At 45.5% G+C, this 21568-nt stretch overlaps 1 protein-coding gene across 2 annotated transcripts in view; it reads right to left on the reverse strand.

Moving 5' to 3' along the window:
* LOC308051452 (CBP80/20-dependent translation initiation factor-like) overlaps positions 1-21568 on the reverse strand; it is a gene marked incomplete at its 3' end in the record, with an annotated part of 136249 nt that overhangs the window by 111991 nt on the left and 2690 nt on the right. The window contains exons 2-3 of one of the 2 annotated variants that reach the window (XM_080361888.1): positions 15175-15258; positions 2094-2216 (exon numbers count right to left, since the gene is read on the reverse strand). In XM_080361888.1, the coding sequence (XP_080218014.1) occupies positions 2094-2216; positions 15175-15258 (207 nt within the window). The remainder of the gene's footprint in view (positions 1-2093; positions 2217-15174; positions 15259-21568) is intronic. The other variant, XM_080361889.1, reaches the window with a different exon arrangement.

Below are 21568 nucleotides of genomic sequence, written 5' to 3' on the forward strand. Positions count from 1 at the left end.
AATTATTTTCACCACGGAGGGGTTAGTACTGTTGAAAATTAATTAAGCCACTAGGAAAGATGATTAAGAGACACACTGACAAGAATAACAGCAATACTCAGAGAAATTTAGTTTTAGTTTGTTTAGTTTTTGTTCAGTTTTATGGTTTAGGCTACTATAGCAAGGAGTTTAAATTATTAAGCTGGTCATCTCATTTTCGTTTAAGTATTAATGGTTATTTTATAGATGTCTTAGGAAGCATCATTCACTCACATAAAAGGAACTTACTGAAAATATCAAAACACAGAACTGTGTCATGCATCAGTTTGCTATAATAACATTATGGAATATAAATTTCATGGTATATATGAATATCAGTAACATTACAAATTGTTTTAAATGCTTTACGGAAGGTACATTCAAGGTGAAACTGATGTAATAAATACCAACACTTCTCCATTTCTGAAACTTTTTTATACTCTTCCATACATGTAACAAATGTTTCAGCATAGAATGGACACTCTCAACTTTTTATGTCACTATGGAGATACTGAGAATATAAAGTATTTTAAGATACGAGCCCTAGACAAAGGTTACATTGAGGAAAGATAGGAAATACACTCAATTTATTCTGGGCTTGATTACAAATAGTATAATAAAACACATAGTCTGTGTGTAGGAGAGATCAGAGATTGGGTAAAGCAGATTCTACATGCAAATATGGTTTAAATTCATGTCCGTAACTTCTGTCCTCCAACCATGTCATCTCCATCCAACGTCATCCAACCCCTGGAGCTGCCCCTGCAAACAGAGGGACGGACAAGGCCACTGGCCGCAGGGACTCTGACTGTTCACCTGCATCTGCAGCTTCAGCAAATTCCCCACCAAGGCAGCATTTGCAGCTTTGCAAAGCCCAGCTCAGCGTCCCACCGGCTCCTCTCACTGCTCTTCGTTACCACTCTCCAGCAAACTGCTACAAATATAAAATTGCGCTCTTCATCGCATGATCGCAGAAGCGTTAGCTCATCACGGTGCTTAGAATTAATATAGAACAACATCAAGTGGTTGACTGAGTCCCTGGTATAAATTCAGGGATAATCCTGTGTCATGTGTTACTTGTTAAGCATTTTTTCCTTCTACAGTTGAGAAGATTCCGCCAACTTTCCTACTTCTCAGCTGCCTACACCCCCTAGCTGCACTTTGGTAGAAAACAAAAAAGATAGATACCAAAGTGTCTGAAAAGGTTCCGATTAAAGCGTTTCTTGTTGAAAACTGCAAGTTTTCGTAAGAAAAATAAAGCTGTTTTGAGAAAAACAGTATTATCCCTGCTCAAAGAAAGAAAGATATGGTGAGTCTCGTTCCTACCAGAAAAAAGTGTCACTTCTCAGCAATGACACAGTTCTGTGGGTCCTCTCCCACCACGGCATTGCTCAGGAGGACAAATTATTTCTTCAGGATCTCCAGAATGGATGAGATGGATGAATGGACCAGGAATTTGACCACTGGATCCAAACCTCTCAGAGTGTGTCCACCACTTGTGACCCAACCAATGCTCATGTGGGCAGAAGAAGAGGTCACTGGTCTGAGTTTAAGGAATAGACCTAAAACCAAATCAAATCCAAATTCCGATAGTCTTCTGCGGGGAGGGAAGGTAATTCCCCATTTAGCCCTGTTGATGGCTCCCACAGAAAGCACTTGGACTCAAGGTCAACATTTAACACCACCTATGTGGCGTCCACTCATTTATCAACTTCTAATGAAGACTTGCCAAAAAACAATTACAGACAGCTCTTAATTTCCTAAAATTAAAATACTAAGACTTCAAAAGAAGAAAAAAGTTAATTTCCTTTTCACTAAATCAGCTGACTAGGGACTTCTTTCCCAATATTAAGGCACTCAGCACATCTCAAGAGAATTGTTGAGGCTGAAGGACAACTACAGCCACGTTACCATTTATGCATGAATTAAGTAGGTCTTTGAGGTGTCTTTCATAACTGACATGCACTCACACCCTACATGTCGACACACGCACAGAACACGTCATTCGGAGGATGCCTCCAGTAAACAGCAAGCAAAGGACACGACTTCGGCACGTGGCTACCAGATAGATATACCTTGGTCAATTGCCTGAACTGTCTGCTTCTCCCACAGCTGCCGGATCTGGATCCAGACCCACGTCTGGAGTCTGAGCCCAGCCAGGATCCTGTGCTCCCACTGCTGCTGTGATCCCGTTCTTCCTAGAAACAACAAACAGGTCACTTTAGTCAAGGGTAACGCCATCCCACACCCACAAAAAACACTGATCCGGTGAACCAGGAGAGCTCCAGCTCCTAAACCAAATGTGCAAGTTCCTACAAAACTATGTCCATTCACGGGGCTTTCTTGGAGTCTTTTAAAATGTTCAATTTACATGTTGCAAAGGGATGACATTGTGGGAGGCTTCAGTGAAGATAAGATTCAGCTCTGGTACTGTAGTCATAGAATGGTTTGGGTTGGAAGGGACCTTCAAAGTTCATCTAGTGTGTAAAAAATTTCTTCCTCGTGTCTTGCCTGTATCTTCCCACATGTGTTAAGGTCCGTGCTGGACCACCAGGTAGCATCACCTTAGGTGGCTTCATGTCTGCTGTGCAGCTGTGTCCCTGCCCCATCCAACCCAGGTGGCACTGGTGGAGCTGGGCCCTGGTCTGTGCCCCAAGATTAGTGACCTGGACTTGGTCATTATGTGCAAAGAGGAGTTCACACCTTGTTCTACTTGGCTCTTGAAGTTCAAGGTGGTTCTGCCCTTGTCTTAGCCCATGGCAGTGTCCACAGAGACTCACATAGTCCAACAAGGACGTCTGAGACATGAGAAGTCCTCTTGAAGTGTCAACTCTCACGCCAGTCCTGAAACACTTGCTCCCCTTGGTATTTCCCAGATTTTCAAAGTACTTGAAAGAGTCGAATATTCTGCGCTCTGTGATTTCATGTTTTTTTAATCATCTTAGGTCACTTCAAAGGCCTTTCCCAAGCCTCTGAGCAAAGCTTTTGGAGCAATTACCCTGACAATATTCACCTTTCTCCCCAAGCACTTTGTGGGATGTTTGGGTAGATAGGGCTGGCTGGGTGAGTTATTCTGGTTTTCAGAGGACTCATCTTGCCCTGAGGGCTGCCGGTTGAACAAGAAACCTGCAGGTTGCTTGACAGCAGAACAAGTGTTAGGAGAATAAAGGAGAAAATTTGGACCAGTTCCATAATAGGTAAAAATAGTTATTTGTGTAGTGTGTCTTCTGGTAAACTCCAATTGTTTTCAGGTCTGTGAGGAGCTGGACCTGAACAGTGGATGACACAGAAGGAAAAACTGACTGAGAAGTTGGTTTGGGCTTGGGAGGGGAATTAAGGATATACAAGCAGTTTCAGAGGATGTGGCATTGCTGAATATGTGTAATTAATCCTCATGAAGACAGAGGAGGTAAGTTTTATTTTTCCCCATGCATAGACTAGAGAAGAGAAGGCTCAGGGAGAACTTATTGTGACCTTTCAATACTTAAAAGGGGACTATAAGAAAGATGGAGACAGACTTTTTAGCTGGGCCTGTTGCGATAGGACAAAGGGTGATGGTTTTAAACTAAAGGAGGGGAGATTCAGGCTGGACATGAGGAAGAAATTGTTGCCCCTGAGGGTGGTGAGAGCCTGGCCCAGGTTGCCCAGAGAGGTGGTGGATGCCCCATCCCTGGAGACATCCCAGGCCAGGCTGGATGGGGCTCTGAGCAACCTGATCTGGGTGAAGATGTCCCTGCTCATGGCAGGGGTTGGACTGGGTGAGCTTTGAAGATCCCTTCAACCCAACCTGTTCTATGACTTTATGATTCTACATGTGAAATGTGGAAGTATTCACCCAACATGAGGAACTGGAAGCAAAATGCATCAGTACTGGTTTCTGTGTTGCTCCAGCTTGACATTCTCCATCCTCAAACCTATCAAGTCTCAAGTAAACTCAGCATTCCATAGTTCCTACAGCCTAAAATGAGTACTGACTTCAAAAGAGGAGGTCAGCTGGTTTTCAAATTATATATCGATGAAATTTGAGAGGTTGAGGTTATTCCCACACACCAACGGCAGAAAGCACCTTCTTCCCTCCTTGCCAGACTGTGACTTGAATCTTCCAAAGAGAAATACGAAGTGGCACAAAGTTAAGGGAGTTGTTAAATTGGTGTGGAAGAAAAAAAAACTTGATTGATGTCACTTGTTGGAGGTGGTTGCTTCAGGAAGCCTTGGGAAGAGCAAGTCTTGCAGGCATCCTGAGAAGCACAAATAATCTTTGACATGGGAAAAGATGCGCATCAACTGAAAAGGTGGTTGGGAGAAATGAACCTTCACCACCCAGTTGTTTAAAAGATTATAATAATCACCAATTTGCTCTGTCCTACACACTGAACATCTCGTTTGTATGGGAATATAGCGGAAGATTGGCAAGGAGGTTGGTTAAATGTAAATACGCTCAAGTGACTTGCAGCTGTGTGTAGAAAAAGCACATATATCATACTAATTGTTTTACTGACCTTGTATGCTTGATGAATAGAACCTCTGTGTTAGATAACATAGGCCTATGAGAAACTCTAGACAACTTATCACTATGTCTGAGATTCCTGCTTTGTTGTGGGAAAGAGCGGGAGGCTGTGCCTGCCTGAAGCCTTGAAATACAGGCGAGCTCAGCAGGCCCAGTGATCTTCCAGCAGGGCTGAACTTACCAGCACCTGCATCCCCGCTTGTGTTACCTCTGCATGGGAGCTTAGGTGCTACTTTGGAGATCCCCCAGTAGAGAGATAACTAAAATAAAACTTGCTCTTTGCAAATGCATTCATGGCCTCTGGCTCCTCTTGCGATGTGCCTGCACTTGTGCTCACATTGTTCTTCTATGCATGGAAAATTTCTGTGCCAATGATACCATGGGACCAAGTCAGTGTCTGCACCATTCCCTTTTAAAAAGACATTGAAAATAAATATCACTATTTGGTTATATTTGGTTGACCCAACTTTTGGTCGTGGTCACCTGCACACAAGCTGAGGCCACACAAATTCCAGAAACATGGCTGTCCACAACAAAACCCTTGTGAGAAACGAGGAGATTGGTACCACCATGTATCAACATCCAAACTCAACGAGACAAGCCAACAGGTACGGCATGAACCAGTTAGATAAAAATCAGGGCTATCACTTTCATTAAATCAGTTTGTGTCATTCCCTGTTCATGTTCCTTATCTTTATCACTCCCTGTTAATATTTATATTTAAAAATAAATTATTTTAAAATGAACACTGTTGAACTAAAAACTGTTGAAACTTCTGTTGAAGATGAAACGGTCCAACCAAGTATGACCTAAATACACGCATGTTCAAACTCATCGGCACAGCCAGATGGTTGTGGTGCCTTTGTGTCATCTAATAAAGCCCTTTTTGTGCTAAAATGACCCCTCTCTGCAGACTTCCTGTGGCACCGAAGCTCACACCAACCTCACGGGTGATGCTGGAGGAGTGGGCAAGAGTATACAGGTAATGATCATTCCTTAAAAAAAACAACCAAGCAACAAAAACCCTCCACCAGCATCATCATAAAAACCCTGTCATCTGGCCCTACTCCATTGGGTCCTCAAAAGACCAAGATTCTCTTAGTCTCTCCCAACACCCCAAAAAATACCCTTGAACTCTTATTCCCAGCTCTTATTTGGGTTCATCCACCATCCATTCATGGTTTACACTCACCAGCAGGAGATGGGACCTTTGTGGCTTGGATGGAAATGTCACCCCCTCCAAAGACTGATTCCTAGCAGCTCCTCTCATCCATGCCAATCCTCCTGGCCAAGCTCTTCACCCTCTTGGGAAGAGCGAGGCTTGTGCATTTTAACACTGTCAAATCACACATTTGCATTTTAATTAGCAATAACCATCCGTTTCACTTACACTGCAATTTTCACCTTCGCAGCTACCAGCTCTTTGCAGCATGAACTAATAAATCTTGCTCCCTTTGCCAGCTCAGGAGCAAATACATTCTGTTGCTTCAGTGCGAGTTCGAAAAAGATGATTTGCGGAAAAAGGAAATCACTTTCCCTGACGTGCAGGCAATACATGGAAACGTGACCACCTATGTGGTTGCTCTCAGTGATGATAAGTATGGATGAAGTTGGTAGAGGTGTAGACCAACTGTGGCAATACTGCAAGTTTTAAGCGGTATGAAGACATCAGTGGATTCTTGATGGGATTCACATTCGATTGTATGGAAAAAAAATCTCAATATTCAATGTACAGTGTTCATAGGCAGAGGAAAAGGAAAGTCAACAGAAATCTAGAGGATTTCTCAGGACACAAAAGCCTCTGAGATATCCCCTAACATTAACAACTGTCCCACCACAGCATCTACAAGAATTTCCCTGGAGTGTACTTCAAATGACTCCCAACATTTGAGTCTTAATCCTGGTCAGAAGAGAAGACAGCTACCGTGTAAAAAGTCCTTTTTGAGGTTTTTCTGCAGCAGAGGTGGTTTTCATATGCCCACTTCATGCTGCAGCTAAATCTTCTAGTTATGCAGAATTTTGACACTGGACTCCGAGCATTTGATGCCAAATCTTCCTGCTGTACTCAATCTATTCTAGAACAACCACTCAATATTTTCTATGGAACTATTTCTATAAAATCAATTATTTTAATGATTTTAAAGTACCTTTTACAAAAAAAAAAAATCTAAACATTTTAGTAGGGGCATAATTCCAGCTTTTCTTCTCAATGTATTGCATAAAGCTATAAGAAAAACAGAAAACTTACCCTTATAAAAACATTATGCAGAAAAAACAAATAACTTTGGCTCTGCTCCTTCCCTCCCCAGGTCCATGTCCACCTTCCCCAACCCTCTCCAATCTGGGACGGTATCTCCCCACTGCTTTGGTAAAGGAACAGCAGAAGAGACACCAAACGGGGCTCTGAGCAACCTGATCTGGGTGAAGATGTTCCTGCTTATCCAGGGGGCTGGACTAGATGAGCTTTGAAGATCCCTTCTAAACCAACTATTCTATGATTCTATGATTGGAGCTCTTGTCCCACCAGGAGAAGTAAGGTCTTACCCATACCTGTGTAACAATTGTCAGAGACTAGAAAGAATTGTCTCAAACATTGTGCCAAAAACTGGTTTCTCCAGCCCCAGGATTGTCAAAGTCTAAAAGGAATCATGCCTCAAACATTGTAGCAGGAGATGGGTCACTCAGGATAAGGTGATAAGGTGAATTGCAATTTACATACCAACAACATGCTAAGGGGCCACAGACACAGGCCAGTTGGCTGGCTGTAGGAGGTGGGGAACGTGCAGGGGGGCACATAGCTCCACCTTCTGATACACCCAGCATGGCACAAAAGGAAAAGACTAAACTCCTCAAAATGGCCCGAAACTTGCCAATTTTTCGCAATCACCAGCCCCCCAGACTTTTTGCAATAACACCTCTGCAAAAGACAAAAGAAAACTTATGCAAGCAAGTGACCCAGAGGGCTATAAAAAGCTCACCTAAACCAGCACTGGCAGGGAACCCACCACCCTGAGGACCCCTCTGCTCACCAGCCTCGCCATGGGAACTGGACCAGATAGTGGAGGATGCTGCGCTTCAGAACTACAAACCCCAGCACCCTCACTGCAGGACACCGGAGGCCACACATCATCAGACAAGTTCCATCATCCACACTGTGGAGCCGTAAGAGTGGCTGGATCCCTCACCTTCTCTTTCTTCCTTTCTCTTTGCTCTTTCCTTCTCTCTTTCTCTTTTTTTTTTTTTTCTCCCTATATCCCTATTTCTTTGTCTCTCCTTCTGTGAGTGGTATAATAATATAAGGTTCACAACTCTACCTGCGCCGCAGATTCCTTTATGTAAATCCCTTCTCTGTTAAGCTATTCACTAATTAGACCTAAGTAAGGTAAATCTTTCTGCTGCCAAATCATCTATAAATTGAGCCACACTGCAAAATAAAAGGTGTTGCTTTTTTTTTTTCAGACCTTAAGTACTATGTGTACTGTTTTCCAACCAAGGGGGACCTACGAACCTGAGTCACCTTTTCCCCCTCCCATTCATAGCTCTGGGCGGGATGTGACAACAATACAGCACCAAAGGACCTAATGGGTTTAGAAGTACAGAAGATTAAGCTTACAAGATCTTCTGGACTCCACACAAAAAAGGCCCAGTCTGTGTGGTTGTGTTCTCTTTGGACAACCTCAGAAAAGATGTGTTAGCCACGGATGTGTTAGATATCTCATTTATGCGCATGGATGAGGATGAAAAGGGGCACCAAGAGCACCCAGAACGGCACTGAGAACTTCAGATGTTCCATAGAAATCCAGCAGTGATCCTCTGCCTGAGCCTTGGAGGAAATCATAGAATAATTTTAGTTGGAAGAGACCCTTAAGATCATAGAGTCCAACCATAACCTAAATCTAGCACTAAACCATGTCCCTGAGAGCCTCATCTATACATCTTTTAAACACCTCCAGGGATGGTGACTCCACCACTACCCTGAAATGGTTCATATCATCCCTTTTCTGCCAAGAGCTTCAGCACTTGTTGACCTATTCAACTAAATCTGGAAGAAAAAAGGATGGAGACCTCAAAGGTAATTTGGCTACTGCGAGTTTCACAAACTAGAGCATGGGAGACTGGCATCTCCTTGTCTACTCTACACAAATTGAAACTGAGGGTGATGTGATGTTCTCCCACGTGAGTCACTAGTGACACCAGGCCCAGAAGATATCTTCCTCCATCCTCTGTGAGCAACAACAGTTCTAAATCAGGCAGCAAAGCAGTGAAGCATCTCACTCCCAGATCTTCAGACATCAAAGCTGGTGTCTGCTTCAAAAGGGGTGGTGGTTCTTCATGAGATGTATCCCAAACAGAAGCCCCAGAGAAAGTTAAACCTATGTATTATCTAAAGGACTTGATTTCTTTCTCAGTCCTCTCCAACCATAATTGAACAGGAGGGGGTGACACCCAGCAATCACAGGCAGAAAACCATTAAGTGACTGGTTTTCTCAGAGCTGCTCTTTGATTGTCAGCAAGTCACCCCACTTGAAAAGATTTAATTTCGTCCTCCATCAGGCAGGGCTACACCAACCTGTATTCATTGGCAAGGCCTCAAAGTAAGTCTCTGTTTTTCACTTTTTCTTTTGGAAATGAGACAAAGGCAACTGCAGCATCTATCGTCACCCGCTTGTCCCAACAGGTCTTCATTGTGGTGGCCAACCTCAACTAAATTCAGTGTACAGACTGGCCCTGGGCTATGGCACAAGCAGATTGTTGAGATGGAAAAAAATCGAACTGCCCCTGGGATCATCCTTCACGTTTTGCTGAGCAAGAAAAGTGGTGGAGTCACCACCCCTGGAGGTGTTTAATAGGCACGTAGATGAGGTTCTTAGGGACATGGTCTAGAGGTGGACTTGGCAGTGTTGGATTGACAGTTGGACTTGATGATCTTAAAGGTCTTTTGCAACCAAAATGATTCTATGATTCTATGGAAATCACCATGCTTCAGATTGGACCCAAGGATGAGCAACTAAAGCCAGACATGGGGAAATTACTTACATCTTCAGTGGGAAGATCCTGCCACCCTCTTCACAAACATCACCCACCCACTCTCCAGTGTTGACCTGGTTAGCAAAGGATTTGAGGTATTACACACTGCTTGCTGATGGCAGTGGATTTAAGCTGGCAAGCACATCCCTTATCTTCGTAGCCCGCCACTGGACTCCCTCCAGTAATTCTTGTCCTTCTTAAACTGGGGAGCCCAGAACTGGACACAGAACTCCAGATGTGGCCTCACCAGGGCAGAGTAGAGTGGAAGGAACAACCTCCTTCGACCTGCTGGTCACACTCTTCCTCATGCACCCCAGGACACCATTGGCCTCTTAGCCACAAGGGCACATTGCTGGCTCATGGTCAATCTGTTGTCCACCAGATCTCCCAGGTCCTTCTCTGCTGAGTAGGACGGCAATAAGGATCATCAACCGGAGAAGCCTCCGAGGTCCAGCACTCATGCAACATGTTCCTTCTACACCTGGTGGGACATGGATACACATGCAAATCAGCAGTAAAATAAGTTGCAGTCCCATTTAGAGTCATAGAATTATTTTGGTTAGAAAAGACCCTCAAGATCATAAAATCCAACCACTAACCCAACCCTGCCAATAACCCATGTCCCTGAGAGCCTCGTCTCTGTATCTGTTCAACCCCTTCAGGGATGGTGACTCCACCACTGCCCTGGGCAGCCTGTTTCAATGCCCGACAGTCCTTTCTGAGAAGAAATTGTTTCCAAGATCCAACCTCAACCTCCCCAGGTGCAACTTGAGGCCGTTTCTTTGTGTCCCAGTCTCCCCTCAGCCTTCTGTTCTCCAGGCTGAACCTCCCAGGTCGCTCAGCTGCTCCCTTCACACTTGTGCTCCAGCCCCTCAGCCTTTCCTTATAAGGGAGATGCTCCACTCCCTTAATCATTTTTGTTGCCCTGCGCTGGACTCTCTCCAGCAGTTCCCCGTCCTTCTTGAACTGAGGGGCCCAGAAATGGACACAATATTCCAGATGTGGTCTCACCAGGGCAGAGTAGAGGGGAAGGAGGACCTCTCTCGACCTACTAACCACCCACCTTCTAATACACCCCAGGATGCCATTGGCCTTCCTGGCCACAAGGGCACAGTGCTGGCTCATGGTCATCCTGCTGTCCACCAGGACCCCCAGGTCCCTTCCCCCTACACTGCTCTCTGATAGGTCATTCCCCAACTTATACTGGAACCTGGGGTTGTTCCTACCCAGATACAAGACTCTACACTTTCCCTTGTTATATTTCATTAAGTTTTTTCCTGCCCAACTCTCCAGCCTGTCCAGGTCTCTGGATGGCAGCACAGCCTTCTGGCTGTCAGCCACTCCTCCCAGCTTGGTGTCATCAGCAAACTTGCTGATAGTACACTCAATTCCCTCCTCCAAATAATTGATGAATATATTGAATAATATAGGCCCTAGTACTGACCCCTGAGGCACTCCACTAGATACAGGCCTCCGACTAGACTCTGCCCCATTGACCATGACTCTCTGGCTTCTTCCCTTCAGCCAGTTCGCAGTTCATCTCACTTATAGAGGCGATATGAGAGTATCTTGTGTACATCAATGGAGTGTTCTCCACCCCAGAGCTTCACATGGTGCTAAAAGATCTTCTGAGGGGTGTCACTGAAATGCCATGGGGTTTAGTGGAGCACTGAGCAAACTCAAGTGTTCACAGTAGGAAACAGAGAATTATAAATGAGCCAAATATAATTATGAAACAGGGATTTTCTCAGCACACCAGGAGTTCACAAAATACATGTTATGAGACCTTTCATGACCAAAGTGGCTTCTCACATCCACCTGCTCGAAGAACTGGAAAGAGCAGAGTAAAAGGGGGAATTTTCTCCATTTTTAAGTCGCTGCTTTGTATGGGATGCACGAGTGTCAACCTACAGGCATTGACCTCATTTATCTCCCACAGCTGCTAATAGCGGATATCTCACCAAGAAGTGTAAGAACAGGGCAAGTATGGGGTCATCTTTCCCAGAAAAACCCAACAAAATTGGAAAAACAGCAATTTAGGACTATCTTGGACTGCAAGTTGCATCAAGACACCTTATTATTACCCTTAAATTGCACATTATCCAGGAATTGTTCTCAGCCTCACGCTTATACAACATCCCATGGATGCTTATATACACACATATTACATATAAATGTCTATATAAATATACACAAAAAATAAAAATATTTCTTTTACTTGCCTTAACCTCACTGGATCCTAAAGACAAGAATCTCAGAGGCATCGGGTTCTTAGGGATGCAGAGAGGGATTTTCAGCTTCACTCAGGCTCCTTTATAACCTTTAGGAAGCCAATTATTTTTGAAAATGTGACCCTGGACTACTCTGCTTTCACAGAAAAGGAACCAGACGCTGAATATATTTGCAGGACTAACCTGGATTTCCATTTTTCTGATCACCAGATTAGAATTGTGTGAGGCATATCAGGGTTATCAATACGTAACTCACATTTTCACAGCGGCTGACGCCAGCAGAAATCTCACATCTGAGTATTTTTCAACTAAGAAGACCGGTGTATATCGCACAACCGGCAATGCGGAAATCTCAGCTGGAAATAAAATGGGAAAAAGAGGAATTCGATTTTCCAACCAAACCCCTCAAAATCCATAAAAAACATCACAAAACAAAATCCCTTAAACAACCCTTGGGAAATAATTAACCATTTTTTTCCTTAGCAGGTTTGAAGAATGATTTATAATTTATGTTCAAGATAAACACCATATTAGTGATTTAAAAAAAAATTTTAAAGCTACTAGTGAAAAATCAATACCCAGAAATGGTAATAAACTGAAGCTAATTCTCACCAGCGGCGTTTCACTCATATATCAGTGACGGAAACAGAAATTTTTGCCCAGACAGAAGAACAGTAGCTTGCAACTGTGCTTTGGTGCCAAGGAAAATTTGTTACTTGCTTTTAAAGGAAGCCCAACGTGGAGAGAGAGAGAATTCTGAGCTCTGCTGGGGGCTGGGAAAGAGCAAAAATGCAGAGAAAAGAGATTGGGCATCGGCGAATGTTGTTTGTGTGTAGAAAACAAGCGCCATGCCGGAGGAGATCGAATGGGTTTGATGTGCAGGATAAAATGTAAAAATAAAAATAAATAAAAATAAAAGTTAAAAAAAGAGTAAAAATAAAATTTAAAAAATTAAAAAGTAAAAATAAAATTTTAAAAACAGAAAATAAAAATAAAAAAATAAAAGTAAAAATAAAAATAAAAATAAAAATATTAAAAAGGAGAAGAAGGAGAAGAAAAAGAAGAAAAAGAAGAAAAAGAAGAGGAAAAAGGAAAAGGAGAAAAAGACAAAAAGACAAAAAGACAAAAAGAGAGAGAAAGAGAGAAAAAGAGAAAAAAAAAAAAAACCCAGAAGTTGAAATAAAAGAGAGCACAGTACAGGGTAGGTGGAAGCTGTCAGGGTTGCGTTGACTGGAGCCAAGAAAGCATCACTTGTGGGTGACTCCTGCATCTTCCTGTGGTACCCACCAGAGACAGGCCTGTCCGCTGAGCCCTTGGCTGAAGAACCAGGGACCTTCTTCTCCAGGGAAGGTCCTGCACAAGGAGGCTCAACGGAAACGACCAGCCACCCAGCTGAATTTCAAGCAGCCGTCTGGGACGGTGGGAAGGAGCCCAGTTGGGATTTTGCCACCGAATATGAGCAGATCAAAATGAGGAGAAATTAAATCCCCAAACCCATCTGGCACCTTCAGAAACTCATCTAAAGCAGTGTTTCTGTACAGCGTGTACCTTGCTACACAATGAAATCTTGTCTTCAGTGTGTGCAGGTGTTTGTACAGATGCTCCCAGCATCTTTGCATAGAATCACAGATCATTTTGGTTGGAAAAGACCTTCAAGCTTATCAAGTCCAACCATTAACCTAACACTGGTACTAACCATATCCCTAAAAACCTCATCTATGTGTGTTTTAAACCCCTCCAGGGATGGTGACTCCACCACTGCCCTGGGCAGCCTGTTCCAATGCCCAACAGCCCTTTCTGGGAAGAAATTGTTCCCAAGATCCAACCTCAACCTCCCCTGGCGCAACTTGAGGCCATTTCCTCTGGTCTTGGCGCTTGTTCTTTGGGAGCAGAGCCTGACCTCTCCTGGCTCCAACATCCTTTCAGGCAGTTGCAGAGAGCGAGAAGGTCTCCCCTCAGATCCTGTTCTCCAGGCTGAATCCCCCAGGTCCCTCAGCTGCTCCCATCACACTCGTGCTCCAGTCCCTTCCCCAGCTCCGTTCCCTTCTCTAAACTTGCTCCAGCACCTCAAGGGCTTTCTTGGCATGAGGGGCCCAAAACTGACCCCAGGATTTGAGGTTTGGCCTCAACAGTACCCAGAACAGGGGGATGGTCACTGCCCTGGGCCTGCATGGACAGGCACACAGTGGGAGGGGACACATGAGTCCCCATCTCACAGCCCAGCAGCTCCCAGCACAAAGTCATGCCCAAAACGGGATGCAGGAGCTGCAATACACACCCCTAAGACTGGCACAGACTCTTGTACCACCCTACAAGGGGCTCCCAGGCTTCTTCTCATGGATCCCACATGTGGGACTGAAGCCTGGAGGACATCAAGCAGGGCAAGAGCACCAAAACCATCAGCCTGAAGCTCCTTCTCCAGGTGGGACGTCCATCAGTCATAGCAACTGCAAATGCCACTTCACACCCTTTCCTCCAGTCGGCTCGGTCTCATATCTCCTTGGGTGAACGTTGCTGTTAGAGGGTTGATGGTCTCATGGTGGCACAGCAGCTCCTCAACTACGTGACTGGTCCAACTCATGCCTTCACCGTTGCCAACCTTCTCCCATGTCAGTGCTCGCACAGAGGAGGGACAGTCACCTCCAGAGATTCCAACTACTCTTCACTGATGTTCATACTCCGTACAACCACCAAAACCGACTCACGTCTGGTTTCTGACATTGCAAACCCAACATGGGCTCTCAGCACATGCAATTTGGCTTCTTCTCTCAGTTCAACCTCTCAGCCATTTGATCCTTTTCCCTCCAACACCATCCTTGTGTGGCAGCACATAACCAAGAAGCACAGCTACACAAGAACATAGAATCATTTTGGTTGGAAAAGACCCTCAAGATCATCAAGTCCAACCGTTAACCCACCCCTGGCACTAACCCATGTCCCTGAGAACCTCATCTCCACATCTGTTCAACCCCTCCAGGGATGGTGACTCCACCACTGCCCTGGGCAGCCTGTTCCAATGCCCGACAGGCCTTTCCAGGAAGAAATTGTTCCCAAGATCCAACCTCAACCTCCCCCGGCGCAAGTTGAAGCCATTTCCTCTCATCCTAGATCCCTCATCCCATCCTTACATCATACTTCCAAGTCAGCTTTGATGCTCCAAAGATGTCCCTCACACAGGTGGCAATAAGAAGCTCTTCAGGAATAAACAGGACGCACCATATTTATTTCCCTGTTATCGCAGAGCAACAAACTCCTGGTCAAAGCATCCACCTGCGCATCGGGATGTTGTCCATCTCCCATGGTTTCGGTGGGAGAAGGAAAGGGAAAACTGAAGCCACACAAGCACAAATGCAAAGTTTTGGGTGAGAAAGAGCAAAAAATAACCCTTACCTGATTGTGTTCATGAGATGATGAGCCCTTCCCTCGAGATGGGGAACAGCTGCCATCAAGCTGCTCACCACAATCTGCCGTCCACTGCAAAAGGGATAAAAAAAAAGAGATTTCTTAAAATAACAACCGAGCTGGGGAAAACTGCTGCGTCAGCCTGAAGCACACAGAAAACACTATCTGGGCACCAGCATCAGCGTACACGTGCAGGTCACCCCTTTTTAGAGACGATCTCAAAGGCTTTGGCTCAAAAACGTTCCACCTGCTGATGGTGAGCAGAGGGAAGATGCAGGAATAATTTCAGGAAGGCACCTGAAATGATGCTTTGCAATAAAAAAACATCTCCGCTGTTTCCTTACAGACTCCAAGGGCATTGGGTATCTCAGGTGTGTGGCAGATACCAGGGCGGCTCGAATCAATTACTCTTTTCCATGAAAAGCTGGGAATTTTCTGCTTTTCCCACCTCTGTTCACTTCAGGAATAGGTATGAGTCCTGAGCTGCCACAAAACTGTGCTTTTATTTTAAAGAAAACAGAGCTCAAAGCTGCGGGTTTGGTCATTGCCACAGCTGTGACGTGCAGCCTGATGGCGGCCCTGCTGTCACCCCACTGTCACCCCACGGTGAAGGACATCAGGGGACTTCCCAGACTTGGGGGATCACAAGCTGTTTCGGTCAGCTTCCCCCAATGTTTGACAGCAAGGTGCTTCCAGAAAATAATTAAATTTGGAGTCATTTGTTGGGTTTTTTCCCCCGTCAAAGAAATGAAGGGCTGCATCATACTGGGGGAAAAAAAGAAAAATTAGAAAAAGCAATTTTCACTAGGCAAATGTGAAAGATGCTGCTTAATCCTAAAGTCATTTTGTCACCCCCACAACAAAGCTGAGCCTGAACCTTGGTGACCAGCCCCATTACTGAGGTTTTTCACCCTGGAAGTGTTCAGTTGCTCCATGGACACTCACTGCTAGGATTCCACCACCAAGACAGATGTTTTGAGAGAATGAAAAGTCAGTTTCATAGAAACAGCAACTACCTGAGAACTTCCTGGCAGGATGAGGCCACAAAAGAAGAGGAAGAGGAAGGATCAAGAGGAAGGATCAAGGATATCGCTAGAGAGCTCCCCAAACTGGTGCACCTGACAGACTACTACCCACTGCTGGTCTTCCAGACAGATGGGGAGGAAGCTGCTTCCCGTAGTCTGAGGGGAATGAAGAATGATTTCAAGGTCTTGGGAAGGATGGTGAAAGACTCAGGGGCTCAAGTAATCTGTTCACTCCTTCCATCTTCAAGTGACTATGTGGGATGGAATAGGAAAATTCAGTCTCTAAATGGTTGGCTCCAAGAGTGGTGCTACAGGCAGGGCTTTGGATTTTGTGATAATGGTTGGTTTCATAAGACTCCAGTCTGGACAGTGTTTATCTCGCAGGGGCAAAAGGATGCTGAGGCAGGAATTAGCTGGGCTCATTTGGAAAGCTTTAAACTAGGCTCGAAGGGGGATGGGGTTGTAGCTGGGCTTGTCCCAGTGGGGCAGCATTCTAAAACTGATGAGGACCGGGTGGCCTCCTATGCCCCTAGGGAGAAATGGGTGTGCTCTGCTCGCTCCCTGAAATGCCTCTACACCAATGCACGCAGCATGGGGAATAAGCAGGAGGAGTTAGAATCCTATGTTCGGTCGGGAGATTATGATCTGGTGGCAATTACAGAAACATGGTGGGACAGTTCACATGACTGGAATGTGGTCATGGATGGCTATGCCCTTTTCAGGAAAGACAGGCCAGCCAGGCGTGGTGGTGGAGTTGCTCTCTATGTGAGAGACCAACTACAATGTACTAAATTCTGCCCAGGAGCGGATGAGGAGCAAGTTGAGAGTTTATGGGTCAGGATCAAGGGGCAGGCTGGCAGGGGTGACACTGTTGAGGGAATCTATTACAGGCCACCAGATCAGGCTGAGGAAGTTGATGAGGCCTTCTATGGGCAGCTGAGAGTGGCCTCACAGTCACAGGCCCTGGTTGTTGTGGGTGATTTTAACTTCCCTGATGTTTGCTGGAAGGACCATTCAGCCAGCCAGCCACAGTCCAGGAGATTCTTCCAGTGCATTGACGATAACTTCCTCATGCAGATGGTGGAGGAGCCAACTAGGAAAAGTGCACTGCTGGATCTCATCCTCACTAACAAGGAGGGTCTGGTCGAAGCAGTAAAGGTTGAGGGCTGCCTGGGTTGCAGTGACCACGAGATGGTGGAGTTAAGCATCTTGTGTGGCAGGAACAGAATAGCAAGTAGAATTGCAACCCTGGACTTTAGCAGGGCTAACTTTGGCCTTTTCAAGCAATTGCTGGGGGAAATCCCATGGGCAAGACTGCTTGAAGGAAAAGGGGCCCAAGAGAGCTGGATTGCATTCAGAGATTGCTTCTTCCACGCTCAGGATCAGAGCATCCCCACACGTAGGAAGTCAAGGAAGAGAGCCAGGAGGCCTGCGTGGTTGAATAGGGATCTGTTGGGTATGCTCAAGCAGAAGAGGAGAGTTTACAGGTCATGGAAGCAGGGGCTGGCAACTTGGGAGGAATATAAGGCTGCTGTTAGAGGATGTAGGAAGGCAGCTAGGATAGCCAAGGCCTCCTTAGAATTACAGTTGGCAAGAGGGGTCAAGAACAGCAAAAAGAACTTTTTCAAATACATAGCAGATAAAACTAATACCAGAGGCAATGTAGGCCCACTGAGGAATGGGGTGGGTGCCCTGGTGGCAGAAGATACAGAGAAGGCAGAATTACTGAATGCCTTCTTTGTCTCTGTCTACTCTGCCGGAGGCTGTCCTGGGGAGCCCTGTACCCCTGAGACCCCAGATGAAGCAGGTCAATGGAGGAGTTTGCTTTAGTTGATGAGGACTGGGTTAGGGAGCAATTAAATAGTCTGGACATCCATAAATCCATGGGTCCAGATGGGATGCATCCGCGGGTGCTGAGGGAGCTGGCTGAAGTCATTGCTAGACCGCTCTCCATCATCTTTGCCAAGTCTTGGGAAACAGGAGAGGTGCCCGAGGATTGGAAGAAAGCAAATGTCACTCCAGTCTTCAAAAAGGGCAAGAAGGAGGACCCGGGTAATTATAGACCGGTCAGCCTCACCTCTGTCCCTGGGAAAGTAATGGAACAGCTTATCCTTGGTGCCATCTCAAGGCATATCAAGGATGAGAGGGTTATTAGGGGCAGTCAGCATGGCTTTACCAAGGGTAGGTCATGCTTGACCAACCTCATAGCCTTTTATGAGAATGTAACAGGGTGGATGGATAATGGCAGAGCGGTGGATGTGGTCTACCTCGACTTCAGTAAAGCCTTTGACACGGTCTCCCACAGCATCTTCACAGCTAAGTTGAAGAGGTGTGGTCTAGACAATAGAGTAGTGAGGTGGGTTGCAAACTGGCTTAAGGAGAGAAGCCAGAGAGTGGTAGTCAATGGTGCAGAGTCTAGTTGGAGGCCAGTATCTAGTGGAGTGCCTCAGGGGTCAGTACTGGGGCCAATATTATTCAATATATCTATTAACGATTTAGACGAGGGAACAGAGCGTACTATCAGCAAGTTTGCTGATGACACTAAGCTGGGAGGAGTGGCTGACACGCCAGAAGGCTGTGCTGCCATCCCGCAGGAGCTGGACAGGCTGGAGAGTTGGGTGGAGAATAACCTGATGAAATTTAACAAGGGAAAGTGTAGAGTCCTGCATCTGGGCAGGAAAAACCCCAGGTTCCAGTATAGGTTGGGAAATTACATATTAGAGAGCAGTGTAGAGGAAAGGGACCTGGGGGTCCTGGTGGGCAACAGGATGACCATGAGCCAGCACTGTGCCCTTGTGGCCAGGAAGGCCAATGGCATCCTGGGGTGTATTAGAAGGGGGGTGGTTAGTAGATCGAGAGAGGTCCTCCTTCCCCTCTACTCCGCCCTGGTGAGACCCCATCTGGAATATTGTGTCTAGTTCTGGGCCCCTCAGTTCCAGAAGGACAGGGAACTGCTGGAGAGGGTCCAGCGTAGGGCAACAAAGATGATTAAGGGAGTGGAGCACCTCCCTTATGAAGGAAGGCTGAGGGAGCTGGGTCTCTTTAGTTTGGAGAAGAGGAGACTGAGGGGTGACCTTATTAATGTTTATAAATATATAAAGGGTGAGTGCCACGAGGACGGAGCCAGGCTCTTCTCGGTGGCAAACAATGATAGGACAAGGGGTAATGGGATCAAGCTGGAACACAAGAGGTTCCACTTAAATTTGAGAAAGAACTTCTTCTCAGTGAGGGTGACAGAGCACTGGAACAGGCTGCCCAGGGAGGTTGTGGAGTCTCCTTCTCTGGAGACATTCAAAACCCGCCTGGACATGTTCCTGTGCAACCTCACCTAGGCGTTCCTGCTCCAGCAGAGAGATTGGACTAGATGATCTTTTGAGATCCCTTCCAATCCCAAACATACTGTGATACTGTGAAGAGTCATTACTAGAACTGTTCACCATCTCTATGTAGCTCAAACAGATGGGAAACCTCAGCCTCACTATAAATTAGCTCTTTAACGAGCTGCCTGTCATTCTTCTGCCACCTCTGCTGACCTACCTGGAGAAGCTCATGGTTCTGTCATGCTTGAGAACCTTATATTAGACCTTTGCATGTCTCCTTTAACAATTTTGAGTGTAGACCACATACTTGGAAAGGTCTCCCAAGGTAAATATCACCTGTTCTTACATCCACAGCCAAAGAAAATTGCATTTTCTCTCTTTTTTTTTTTTTTTTCTGGTGGGAGCAAGGCTGGAGACACCCCCACCATGGGAACATCTGCACTTTGGGATTCTCTAACCTGGTGATGGATTCAGGTAAAAAAAAAAAAAAAAAACCAACAAAAAAAAAAAACAACAAAACATTATTACAGCCACGAGGAAACAAAATAACTTGGCCAAAGTTAAAGATTATGTTGGTGGCAGAACCTCACAGTTAAAACCAATGTTCTTGGTCTCAGCCTAGTGCCTTCACCATAAACTCATCCTTTTTCCTTCACTTCTTATTGAAATGGAACATTCCACCTTCAATTGGGCTCGTTTCCACCAGGGTTACTCCAGTGAGCTGCAGGATACGTGCATGTTTATGGCTTTGATAGGAAGTGATCAGGAAGAGAAAACCAGAAATAAAAATTCCTGATTATTTCTTCTATAAATTTGAGGAACGAGGTGGGACAATTAATATCTTCGGGAGACGACAGATAAATTCTTCTTAACATATCCTTTAAGACATGGCTCGATAAAAGTGGGTGACCTATCTAAAAGCCCATCCTCACTTCTTGTCCCACATACAGCCCTAAAAATCTAAAATATTGCATTTTGTTGGAGTTTCACATAGAAATCCTAATTAAACTTAAACACCTATGGTCTGGGGTACAACCACATTTAGCTGCTTAGATGCCTCTAAGAGGTTTCGACGTTCAGATCTTTCATTATTATTCCTTTTTCTTTTAAAATACAACCTAACCATCTTTAGATGCAGCATCCCCAGAACTGACATAAAAAAACCCAGCAGCTCCTTTTTTTCAGGGTAGGCCAGCCAGGAAAGTTAGAATCCCATTTCCACAAGTGGAAGATGGATTTGGTTGTTGTAATTAAGGATCTTAAGGCAAAAATTGTACACAAGCTACCATGAGAATTAGAAGCTTTTGTCCTGAAGATGGGCAGAGGTGTGGACAGACTGCAAGTGGTTGCAAAACTCTGACTATTAATTTATTTCTATTTCTACTTCAATATTATTTCTATTGCAGGGACATCTTCACCCAGCTCAGGTTGCTCAGAGCCCCGTCCAGCCTGGCCTGGGATGTCTCCAGGGATGGGGCATCCACCACCTCTCTGGGCAACCTGGGCCAGGCTCTCACCACCCTCAGGGGCAACAATTTCTTCCTCATGTCCAGCCTGAATCTCCTTCCTTTAGTTTCAAACCATCACCCCTTGTCCTTTCGCAACAGGCCCTGCTAAAAAGCCTCTCCCCATCTTTCTTACAGGCCCCTTTTAAGTCCGGAAAGGCTGCAATAAGGTCTCCCAGGCTGAACACCCCAACTCTCTCAGCCTGTCTTCCCAGCAGAGCTGTTCCAGCCTCGGATCATTTCTATGACCTCCTCTGGACTAACAGGTCCATGTTTGTCCAGTTTGTCACCCACCAGTGTCCCCAAGCCCTTTTTTCCAAGGCTGCTCTGAACTCATCCATCCCCCAGTTTGTAATGATACCGGGGGTTGCCCCAACCCAGGTACAGGAATCACAGAATCACAGACTGGTTGGGGTTGGAAGAGACCTCTGGAGATCATCTAGTCCAACCCGCCTGCTAACGCAGGGTCACCAGAGCAGATCACACAGGGTTGCGTCCAGGTGAGTTTGAATGTCTCCAGAGAAGGAGACTC

The sequence above is a fragment of the Nesoenas mayeri genome, assembly GCF_963082525.1.
Source record: "Nesoenas mayeri genome assembly, chromosome: W".
Lineage (NCBI taxonomy): Eukaryota > Metazoa > Chordata > Aves > Columbiformes > Columbidae > Nesoenas > Nesoenas mayeri.